Source organism: Globicephala melas, chromosome 10, assembly GCF_963455315.2.
Source record: "Globicephala melas chromosome 10, mGloMel1.2, whole genome shotgun sequence".
Lineage (NCBI taxonomy): Eukaryota > Metazoa > Chordata > Mammalia > Artiodactyla > Delphinidae > Globicephala > Globicephala melas.
In genome coordinates, this window is record NC_083323.1 from 11,630,060 (window position 1) to 11,642,186 (window position 12,127).

At 46.2% G+C, this 12,127-nt stretch overlaps 1 protein-coding gene across 19 annotated transcripts in view; it reads left to right on the forward strand.

Moving 5' to 3' along the window:
• The first annotated feature begins 3,958 nt into the window (after nucleotides 1–3,958).
• RBFOX2 (RNA binding fox-1 homolog 2) overlaps nucleotides 3,959–12,127 on the forward strand; it is a 261,511-nt gene continuing 253,342 nt past the window's right edge. For 7 of the 19 annotated variants that reach the window (XM_060306877.2, XM_030856103.2, XM_030856107.2 and 4 more), the window contains exon 1: nucleotides 3,966–4,235. In XM_060306877.2, the coding sequence (XP_060162860.1) occupies nucleotides 4,053–4,235 (183 nt within the window). In that variant the 5' untranslated portion in view covers nucleotides 3,966–4,052. Of the gene's footprint in view, nucleotides 4,236–12,127 lie in introns of all 19 variants that reach the window. The other 12 variants (XM_060306873.1, XM_060306875.1, XM_060306874.1 and 9 more) reach the window with 6 other exon arrangements.

Consider the following 12,127-nt stretch of genomic DNA (forward strand, 5'->3'; position numbering starts at 1 on the left):
GGGGAGGTACTATTATTATCCTCAGTTTACAGATTATATCAGTGAGGAGTCAAGTTTGGCTGCATGTAGAAACCTGTACACAGTGGCTTAAGCAAATGGGAACTTATTTTGCTCAAATAACGATAAATTAGAGGTGGATGGGCTAGGGCTGCTATGGTGGCTGCATAGTACCATTCCTAGCCTGTAGTTTTTGTTACTGTGGACACAAGAGGGCTGTCATTTTTCCCATCTGTGTTTCGGGCGGGAGGAAGGATAAATGACAAAAAGCAAAAGATGAAGGGTTTTGTCTTATGTTTGTCTTTGCCTTATGGTTTTGTCTTATTAGTTGGGAAGGGATGCTATCCCCTACCTACCTCTCTCTCTGGCCAGAACTGTGCAACGTGGCCACCCTCACCTGCCAGGGAGCTTGAGAATTCTTTCTAGTTTTTCTTTTTAAAGCTGGGAAGATTTCTGCCCTGAACAAAATTGAGGTTCTGCTAGTAAAGAATAAGAGGAGAATGAAGATTGGGTTGTTATCAGTGCTTGTCACACAAATGAAAAAACTGGGCCTTAGAGATGCGAAGGATCTTTCTTGTCCAAGATCAGAGAGATGGCCATGCCAGATTCAAACCCATGTCTGTTTGACACGAGTCCGTGTGCTTGACCACTGTGAGTGGTGACCTCCTTATCGTGATGCGTTACAATTGTGTTTTTATTTGCTCATCCCTTCTTCCCTAGACTGTGAGCTCCTTACTCATTTTGGTATCCTAGACTCCTGCCCATAGTTTGCTGAGTGGATAAATGAATAAATGTTAGGACTTCCATAGTTTCTGCAGCTCAAAATTCTTTCTAGGAAAATATTTTAAAATTGTCCTCTTCCTCTGTAATGTTTTATAACCACTTGTTCCCAAACAGGTAGCTGCAGATATATATGAGAGAAATGATCCTGGTCTTTGTGCCGTCATGGGTGCATTTGGCCTCTTCCACTATTTATAGGCTTCTATTCTCTCCCTCCCTAGTTGCTTAATGTGTGTTTACAAGGCAGGGTCCAATTTCTCTTTGTTCTGCCTGGTCATTCAAACATTCCCATACCACATCGCTCTATTTCTTAGGGGACATGTATGCTACTTGGATAACAATAATTTGAGTCACAAGCAGCCCTGATCCCAAATCTTATTTCTTGCTGGGTCATGGAGCAGCCCAGGAAGGACCTAGCATCATTTAGATTCCAGTATTTTGGCAAGATAGGTGGGGAAGGGAAAAGAATTCTTAAGATACCAGTCTAGAAAGTAAACTTTTTGGAAAATCGAACACTGATATACCTAGGTTAAAAAAAAAATAACCATTGTTGTTCCACAGTCCATCAGGAAACATCCCAGTTTTTCTTTAAATACATAATGCTTGGTTGGACAGGATCAGGCTCCGTCTGCTGTGGAGTACCGGCTGCTTTAGGTTGGAGCTCAAGAACAAGCTTGCAGGTACTTGCACTCCCAACCCAGAGGCCCAAATAGCGGTATTAAGAGATGTCTAAGCTTCTCTTTCCAGCCCCATGGGTCCCTAGCCAGTAGCTTACTGTCACTAAACAAATTACATGATAAATATTTACCATTTATTAAGCAGTTACTATATGTTAGGCGCTGTGCTAAGTACTTTATTTTGTCTCGTTTATTCCTTAGAACAACACTGTGACAATTATTGCCATCTTACAGACAAGGAATTGAAGGCTTGGTGAAAATACTTGATTTGCCCAACAGTGGTTGTACTAAAGGTTGACTTGGGGAGCTTTGTCTGACCATCTTAATCTCTAGCAGCTTCACAAAGCCACCTTATGTAATCTAAAAAACACAGTGGTAGTGATAATGATACATTCTTATCATTTATTGAGTGCTTCCCATAGGCCAATCTGTTCAAAGTTCTTAATGTGTGATAAGTCATGTAAACTCTCACAATAATCCTTTCAGAAAGGTACTATTATTATCCTAGTTTTCAGATGAAGAAACTGAGGCATAGAAAGGCTAAGTAGCTTTCACAGGGCACCATGACTTGTAAGTGACAGAGCTAAAACGTGACTATTTTTATTGGTCCATAACATAGCCTAGTTAAAACAATGTGCCTGCTATGAAAACTCAGCTTTAAGACAAGTCCTCCAGTCTTCCCTTGCACCCAGTCTGCAGGCCCTAATCCCCTTCAATATAGAAATTCTTAAGTCATCAGTGGTTCAACATCACATGGGCAGTAGGTGGTAAAGCCTGGATTCAAACCTGGGTTGGTCTGACTCCAAGCAGGAATCTTTATCACTGGACTGTTCCAGCATTAGTCAGGTTAAACCCAAGTTCAAAGGATAAATCATAGGCCTATCTGGAAATGACCTGAGAAATCATCTAACCCGGGGTTTCTAAACCTCAGCACTATTGACATTTTGGGCTGGATAACTGTTGTGGGAACTGTCCTGTTCACTGTATGATGTTGAGCAACTTTCCCAGTCGATCCTGGTCTCTATCCACCAGCAGCACCCCTTTCCCCAACCCACGCCAGGTGTAACAACCAAAAATATCTCCAGATGTTGACAGATATCCTGGGGGAGAGGGGTAGGTGCAAAATCGTCCCTGCTTTCAAACCAATGATCTAAATCATCTCATCATTTTGCAATCGATGGAACAGGGGTGGGCACGACATGGAACCCAGAGAAAGTGGATGCTGCCTTAGCCCTTACAGTCGGTAAGAAAGAGAAGCTATTGCACAAATATCTCTAATTGCACGAAGTTGATAAGCAATAAAGTGTTAGGCAGCAAGGTGCAAAGAAAGAGAATATGATCTGTTTTCCTGAGATATGGATCTGCCAGTTTTTATCTGCAGGACTTAACCAAGGTTCAGGTTCACCATCAATGAAACAGAGATCATGGTATCTACTCTGCTTATACCACCGTCTCCAGAACGGGTCTGTGAATCCATTGTGCAAACTGTGAAGGTCTTACAGACATCAGGTATTATTAAGATGACCACAAATGTGATAATAATTATGATTAGAGTAAAGGCGTTCAGGACTGGGGAGAGAGGCCTGTAGTGGTGGCTTCATTCCTGGACCTTCCAACTCGAGATCCCCATTCTCCTGCGGGAGAGGGAGCAAGCAAAGACCTCTCTCCCCCAGAGCGCCTCTTCTCTCGCCTGGAACCGACGCGGCCAGATGGGCGAATTCTCTGCACAACTCTGCACAGCGAGTCCCGCCAGAGGGAGATGCTACGCGGCCTCGGGCCTCTCAAGCTCCGCCCTTTCTAGGCTGTGGCCCCGCCCTTAGGGAAACAGACTCCGCCCCCTCCGCCCTGCAACTCCAGCCGCGCGGTACCTCCAGGACAATCCCTCGACCGCGCCGTAAATCCCCGAGCTCCCCCGATCTCTTCCCGGCCTCCCTCGGGCGCCCGGAGCGGAGGCGGCGGAGATTGCCGAGGGGCGCTGGCCCCGCCCCCTCCGCGGGCTCGGCCGCCGCCCCCCTCCCTCCTCCCCCGCCGCCCCGGCCTCCCGCGCGGGCTGGAGTCCCAGATCCCGGGCCCTCCCTCCTTCTTTCTCTCTCCCCGCCTTCCCGGGGCTGCCACAGTGGCGGGTCGGAGGATCCCAGCCAGTCAGCTCGTTCCGGCCTCGAGCCCCACCTCACGGCAAATAAACACCCCTCCCCACGCCTAGGGAGCCCGGACCGCCCCCTTCCTCCCTCGGCCCGGCGTGTGGCGAGGGCCAGTGTAAGGGAACGAGCGCGGGCTGGCGGGCTAGCTTCGTGAGTCCGCGAGGCGGGGCGCGTGGCGGGCCGGGCCGGGCCGGAGATCGTGTGTGCGCGTAGGGGCGCGAACGAGTGCCCGTCGCGACCCGCCGGCTGCCCCGAGTCGGGAAGCCGGCCTGCCAGCGACCAGCGGCGACCGCCCGCCACCGGCGAGGGGGAGCCGGGCCCGCGCGCGCACGCACGTACGCACGCGTGGGCGGGGGCAGGCGCGCGCCCGCCTGTCGCGACAGTCGGGGCCGAGGCCCAGGGGGAGGTGGCCTGTGGCGGGTCGCCGGGCTCCCGGAGGCGAGGGGGGCGCGGGCGGATGGCGGAAGGCGCCCAGCCGCAGCAGCCGCCTCAGCTCGGGCCCGGCGCCGCTGCCCGGGGGATGAAGCGGGAGTCGGAGCTGGAGCTGCCGGTGCCCGGAGGGGGAGGAGACGGAGCCGAACCCGGCCTGAGCAAGCGGCCGCGCACCGAGGAGGCGGCGGCCGACGGCGGCGGGATGCAGGTGACCATGCGGGGCGGGTGCCCAGTTACCGCGGGGGTGCGGCGCGGGGGCCGCGGGGCGGCTCGGGGCTCCCGGGCTTGGAGCGGGGAGGGCTGCCCGGGGTCCCGGCTTGGAGGTGGGAGGGGGCCGGTCGGGGCCTGCTTGGAAGGTGGGGCGAGCCCCGGCTTGGACGCGAAGGGTGCAGGTGGAACCTGGTGTGCCCCGGAGGGTCCTGATCCCTGAGGGGACGGGGGGCCACGTCGCATGAATAGGTGTTGGGAGGAAATTGAACATGCTTGAGATGGATTCCATTTCTTCAAACCCTTCCTTAGTTCCTTGGGGTGGGGTGGAAGCCAAGAGATCCTGGGTCTGGTGTCCAGAGAGCCGGAGACCCAGTCAAGGACGGGGAGAGAGTGGTGGAAAACCTTCCGCAAAGAGGGAGTACCTTTTTGTCAGCCCCTCGACACGCAACTGGGATGGAGAAGGGGAGCGACATAGAAAGGAGAGGAGTGAAAAGCGAGAAACCTCCTCGAGAGCCCAAAGGGGATGTGGCTTAGATTGTGGGTTAAATCAGTTCCACAAGGAGTGTGAGAAGTACGAGCAGTTGGGTAGTGTTAGGGGACGCCGTGGTGCTCGAGCTCATTAACTTTGTGGAGCTACTGAGTCTGGCGACACAGGACCTGCCCCTCCTGTACTTTGCCAGTTGCATTTTATATAGCTGGGGCACCTACTAGTTCTTTAATGTCCTGGGGTATAAAAGAAAATTTATAGGGTTGTTAGAAGACTGGATTCTGAGTTGTGGACTCAGGGAGAAGCTGGTTGATTTGGATAGGGACTGGCAAATGTAGTGACGATGTCAGTTGACTTCGTAATTGGAGGAAGATCGTGAAACCTTCCCAGGTTTTAGGATTTGGTCTCTGTTCAGAACATACTTACTATGAAAGGGTGAGGCTTACCTACCAGCAGTCGTTTAGACTTCTGCCTAATTCTCTTAGAATCACAGAATGTTAGAGATAGAAGGGACCAGAGACATCATCTTTGACTGGAGTTCTTAACCTGGATAGACTTGGAAGATTCTTATGCAAAATAGAACTCTTTGGTGGGAGAAAGTCAACAGTTTTCATCTTTTTTTATTCAAGTCCCAAAATGTTTTAACTACCTCATTGTACAGATGGGGAATCAAAAATCCAGAGCAGACTAGTGACTTGCCTAGGGCCACTCACTTAGCTGGTAGTAAAACTAGAGCTAGAAGCCTAGTCTTCTAATTCCTATTCCTGTGCTCTCTCCATTACAGCACTCTTGGAAATCTCTGCAGTGCTAAAAGACTTCCTGTGCTCTTCTCTCTCTGCTTTTCAAGGCTCTGTCTGACTTCCTGTGTTAGAGACGGAGCTGTATTTAAGCCTGGCATGTTTGCTGTGCGCTTCTTGGTTTCCCTTGCAGAGACCGCTCTATTACTTGTGTTGACTTGGGTAAAGTGACCCTCTTGGTGTTTATTTTTGAATTCTTTTGTTTCGTTTGCCTCCTTTTGTTCTCCATTTGAACTCCCTCAGGCAGAGGGCTTGTGAGAAGTAAAAGCTCGGGCCATGGAGAAAATATAGAGGAATATGGGGAGACTTAAGGTGAGGTGGGTTAACACTGGATGACGAGGAGAGAAGATTGGATGTGGGTGCTGGTGAGCATGTTCTGCTTGGTGTGTGCATAGATCTGTGTCTGTCTGTATTCATTTATCGTTTCTGTCAATCGTGGTTAATAGTGAGACTCCCACTGCCTTCCCCACCTTTCCTTCTGGGGCCCATTGTTTGCTGGTTGCCTTCAAATTGGCCGAGGATAGTAGTATTTGGAAATGGAGCAGTGTATAGGGACTTTGGAGTATGCAGAGGAAGCAGTGGATTAGGTCCTTTGGGTACAGATGGGCAACTTAGAATTATCCCACAGAGAATCCTTTTTTCACTCTGTGTACTTGTGGATCTTTATTTATTTTTCAGTTTATGCATTCTCATTGTTGTAGTTCCAATATACCATGTGACACAGGTATTCAGATCATCCTTGATTTAGCCCCCTACCTTCAACTACCTGTATGGTTCTGGGAAAATCCCTTTGGGGGCCTCTGTTTCCTTGGTTGTAAAATACAGTGTTGGTACAGGATGATTTCTAAGTTATCTCTAAAAAAATATGTCAAGTTCCCTGACCTTAAGGTACTTGGTGTCTGCAATCTAGGTGGGGAGCCAAAATGGGTGAAAAGTTATAAAAAAAGAAAAAAGTACACGTGTGTGGGTACGTATATGTATGTGTATCATACATAGGTATGTATGCATATCATATATATATGTAGATATATATGTATATATATATATGTGAATTTTTTTGGTAAGTTCCAGAGGAATGGAAGTAGAGATACCACAGGGTAGATGTGTGTCGCAAGACATTGCAAAATTTAGAGCCAAAGCATGCAGAGGATTTGTGCCACTGGGGCCAGAAGAAAGAGGTGGTCATTCTTGCCAAAATGGTCAAGGAAAGTTTTATGGGGAGGTTGAAATTTGAAGTATAATTGGGAGTAAAGGAAAAATAATGTTCATGAAAAGATAAAATTTAAGCCTAGGTCACCTACATCCCTGGGACCTTCCTATCATTCTGATAAGAAGGATAGGATATTTAATATTCATTTAACTGATGTTTATTGAACAGCTGCTAAGTGCCAGGCCCTGTTTTAGAGCCCAGGAAATATGGTAGTAAACAAAACAAAGACTCCGCTCTCATGGAACTAATATTCTAATTGAAAGGGACAGACAGTAAAGAAATCAACTATTATTTGGTGGTCCTAAGTGCTAAGAAGAAAAATAAAACAGGGGAAGGGGTAGAGAGTGGTGAGGAGGATGGTTAGGGCGTCTCTGATAGATGACCTTTGGATGACCTGAGGGAATGGTCCTGTTCAGATATTTAAGGGAAGAGCGTTCAGGCAGAGAACTGTGGGTACAGAGGCATTGACGGAGGAGTGCGCTTGATGTGTTTGAGAACAAGAAACCAGTGTAGCTGGAGGAGAACGAGCAGGGGTGAGGCAGTTTTAGGAAATATCAGCGGTGTAGACATGCCTATAGGCCCACGTAAACATACACATAAAAAATCTAGAGTAACTTGCTTTTTGGTATATGGGTTTGTCTTAAAGCACATGTTTTTTTTCTTATATCTTAACACAAATGGAGTTTCTCGGAGGTCATAGCTCTTCTGGGACGCCTTCCCTGACAGCTTAGTTCACACCAGTCAGACCCTCCTCTTGCCTCCTGTTTGTGTTGATGCTAAATTATGCATCATCTTGTATTGTCCTTTCATTGTTTTATTCTTGCTTCCCTAGTGATGCTGTAAGCTTCTAGAAGACAGGAACTATATTTTCTTCGTAGTTATCCTTTGTAATACCTCACAGTTTTGGGCACATAGTAAGTGCTCAATGCCTGTTAGGTTGAAGTTGAAATTTTACCTTTTTTAAATAATTAAGGGATAGAAAAAAATCATGAAATTTAGGGGTGAAAGTTCTTTCCAGAAATTCCCCAATCTTTTGAGTGTCAAAGGATTAACCCTTTTTTTTTTTTTTTTTTTTTAACAGGAGTTAATTTCCCAAGACTATGGCTTAGAGCTACAGCTCTAAGCTGCAGATTCCAACCCTGTTGAGTTACAGCCACTAAACTTTTGGGATAAATCATTACTTCCCCAAGTGGAGCACCAGGGACACAAGAGAGTCTGTGGTGCTTCTGTTATAATCCTTATGCTAAGAAGGAACCCTAGAGAGGAGAGGACGGCTCACTCCTTTTCAAGGCCAGTATCCAGAAGCTTTATGTGGATGGCAGAGGAGTTCACACAGCCCTGGAAACAGTTTAGAATTAGAGAACCCTGCACTGTAGAGTAGGAGGGAAGAGACAAATTCAACCTGAAAACTGAAACACAGCTTGAGAGATGTAGTTAGTTGTTAAAGGGGGTATTTGGAAATATTGTACTCTAACCTGGTAGAAAGTTAAGTGAGTTATATATATAGATATTAGAGGTTTGTTTCACTTTAAGCACGTCTGATATATGTGAAAAATTTGGGCTTTATTAAACATACCGGGGAATAAATTCTTTTGTTCAGCTCTTCTAGTGAATATAAACAATTTGATGAGCAAAAATTCAATTTTTGTGCAACTTTCTAGGAACTTAGCTGCTTCATAAGGCAAGGTGCACCTTATTATTTATAGCTTTCAGCAAAATTCTTTATGGTAGTGAAATGTTGGAATGTGATTGTTACATGGCTAACTAACTGCTTCTGACCATAGAGTCATAAATCCATTGTAGCTAAGTGAGTTCAGAAGTTGTTCATGTTAGTGGTGAATCAGCCACTAGTAGCAGGAAGACTTTCTGGTCTCAGGGAAGGGCTTCCAGGTAGCCTGTAATTGCTCTGTAGATACTGTATTTCTTGAAGTACTTTATCTTCCCATTTGCTTGGTTCTGGGTTTCTTTCCTCCTAGGTGGATGTCTCTTTGGACTTCGAGCGTTTGGTGCTGAAACTGAACGTGGTGCTACCATTTGGGTAGAGTTATAAAAACGATGTGCTTTCCTTCAAAGTGATTTTTTGAACTATATCTCACTAAAATTATTGAATTTTTCATTTCTACATGTCTTAATCTGCTTAGGCACCCTAACAAAATACCATAGACTGGGTGGCTTAAACAACAGAAATTTGTTTCTCACAGTTCCGGAGGCTGGAAGTCCAAGATCAAGGTGCTGGCAGATTTGGTGTCTGGTGAGGGCTCTCTTCCTGGCTTGCAGCCAGCTGCCTTCTTGCTCTGTGTGCTCTGTGCTCACATGGCCTTTTCCCCATGTATGCTAGTGGACACACACACACAGAGATCTCTTCCTCTTCTTATAAGGGTCCTAATCCCAACATGGGGGTCCTACCCACATGACCTAATCACCTCCCAACAGCCCCACCTCCAAATGCCATCATACTGTGGGCTAGGGCTTCAAGATATTAGTTTGGGAGGGGACACAGACATTCATCCCATAATACTACCAGAGTGGTAAATATTGTAGTTGGAGAAATTGAGGCACAGTCATGTAAAAATTACTAATTTCTTTCAAGCCTCACAAGGAAGCTTGTGATTGTGAAACTGGGAATGTCTTTGAGAAGGAGAAAGATCTGAATTCAAAGTAGAATTATTCTTCATGGCAACTCAAGAGATTAGCCTGAGTTGAATTTGTCTCCTAACTTCCTCTCCCGTTTTTCTAGCCACGTTGTCATTTTTTTTTCTCTATCATACTGACATGTGAACACAACAAAAAGCTAACTAGAGATTTAACTTTCATTTTGATATAAAGCAGACTGATGCAGACAGGCCTCAAGATTACAGGGCTGGGAAAGAAATTCAATGTACTACTTGGTGTAAACAAGAATGTTGCTAGTGAATCTCTGGTTTGGCATCTCTCAGGCCATCAGTTTGATATCAGGCTTTAATAATTTGTGGAAAAAATAAAGATGGTCATTTTAGTGAATGGACTTGTTTGAACTGTTTTTTGATATGCATTTGTAAAGCGTGGTAAACATCTTTTTCTGGGGCAAATGTGTACTTCCTTCAGAGACAGAAGGGAAGAGCATGCGAGACGGTGGAAAGGAAATGGCAGTAATTGGAGCGTGAGCAAACAGATGGAGGAGGGATGGCCAGTGCATGTGGTGTTTAGGTGGCCCCTAGGAGTATTGAGTTTCCTATTCTCCCCCACAGCCCCAATACAAGCAGGCAGCTTACATGGCTAAGGTTTCATTATCTAATCCATCACAGATCAGCCTGAATAAACCCATTGGCTGGCGCTGATCTAGTTAGGAGGGTAGTGCAAAGCTGCTTGAGCCAGGATTGGGGCAAATCGGATCAGAACTGCCATGTGAATCCTGGACATATTTCTGTAATTTGGGTGGTAAAGTAGTTTGAGAAATCATTTAAGAGAGCGCAGCAAGAGCAAGCAATCAGCCATGAGTGTTTTCAGATGTTGTCTAAGAGACCCTGAGGGGAAGGGTATGGAGGATTTGATATATTTCACTGGAGTATAGTCAGGTTGCTTTGATTATTTGAGTCTGAACAGTTTTTGGCCACTAATGCTCAGGAGTGACCTTTTTGGAGCATTTGAAGATTCCAGTTGTCATCACTCATTTGTGTCTTCTCTGAGTGATCCCTTCATCTGAGACTGTATAATGTGCTTCCCCTCTCAATTTTTAAAGGGGAGATACTGTTGCTATTATTATTACCAACCTTAATAATATGTCATTATGTTTGTTATCCATACATACTTGAAGTATGGTGTAGTGAAAGAAACACTATTTAGAATTTCTCATATTGGGGTTTGAATCCTGGTTCCTCCACCTACCAACCAACTGAATGACCTTTGGTAAGATATTTAACATCTGAGCTCCTGTTTACACATCTGTGAACTGGGGGAATTACTGCATACGCTGATGAGCTGCTATAATGAGAAACTGAGATTATTTAAAGTTCTCATCATGGAGCTCTGCAGTAAATGTTTATTTCTTGCCTCCCTTATAACCTGCTACACAGCACTCAACGAGTTCCTGCTTACTGCTCAATCAGCATGGAGTGGTTAATGTGCTTCTGATTTATTAAGTGCCGGAGTTGGGAGTTACCTGAGATGAGCATTGTGTGAAACCGGGAAATCTAATTGGTTTGACATCCACGTGGAGGAGGCGAATGGACCTGGTCATGGTGGTCTCTCCAATGAGAGGAAGAGGAGACATTCTCTTCTTTGCTAAGGACTAAAAGGACTCCTGAAATGTCACTGTCCCTGCATTGGGCATGTGGACATTTCAGGAAGCTGTGGGATCTCTCCTGGGAGTGTGGGTGACAGAGGCACTGGCTGTTTTGGTGGTACTTGGGATGCAGGAGTGGCGAAAATGTCATTTTGTTCCAAATTTTGTAAGGTTTGTTGGTTAAATGTATTGCATCCAATAGATGGCACGTTTTGTTCTCATTTTTGTTTGTGGAAATTGGGCTGGGATGCATTTGTCTCTTGTGGTCTCTTTCTGGACTCTTCAAACCCACCTTCCTGACTACTAACAGATTCATCCATCTAAAAGAGCTCAAAATGATTTGATAGCTTATCTTTGACTTGTGGATAAAGTCCATTCCGTTTGGCCTACCAGGTCCTTCTGGCCTGACTTGTGCCTGCCTTTCCAGCTTCTTTCTACACTCCACCTCCAAGTCCATGGCAAGGGACTTGCAGCTTCCTGAGCACGCTGTGCTGCCCAGGCTCATTCATACCTCTGTGCTTTTGTTTCTGTTCCACCTGAAATTCCTGCCTCACATCTCTCTCTCATTTGTAAGGCTCAATCTTCAAGAATAAGTTGGGATACTGATTCCTCCTGGATGCCTTTTGTCACTGCTCCCATCCCTCCCACATTCTTGCTGCTTTCCAGAACATCATGTCCAGACCTCTGTTTTAGGACTTTTAGATTAACATTTGTTCAACTGTCTGCCCCTCTACCCCCCCCAGACTGTGAGATCAGGGGAGCCTTTGGGATCCATAGGATCTCGCACTGTGCCTGGGCCGGAGTAAGAAACTGTCGTTCTTGTTGAAGTGAACTTTGTCTTCCTGCTCCTCGGTTGGGGCCAGCAGATGGCTTTAATTGTTTTTCCAGATTTTCCCTGGGGGGTCTAGTCCTTGGTCTGCTTTCCAGCTCCTCTGAAGACTAGGTGTTGTGGGATTTGTGAATGGTACCTGATCTTCCCATTGATATCAGGGTTAAAGGTGAGAGAGGGGTCTTTGAAAACCGGAGCTGGGGTGGAACTTAACTGCCGAATGTGTCGGGTGGGCATGGCAACCTGATGTTTCATTTCCTGTGCTCAGATATTAATTGAGAGCACGTGCATATGTATAAAAAGTGC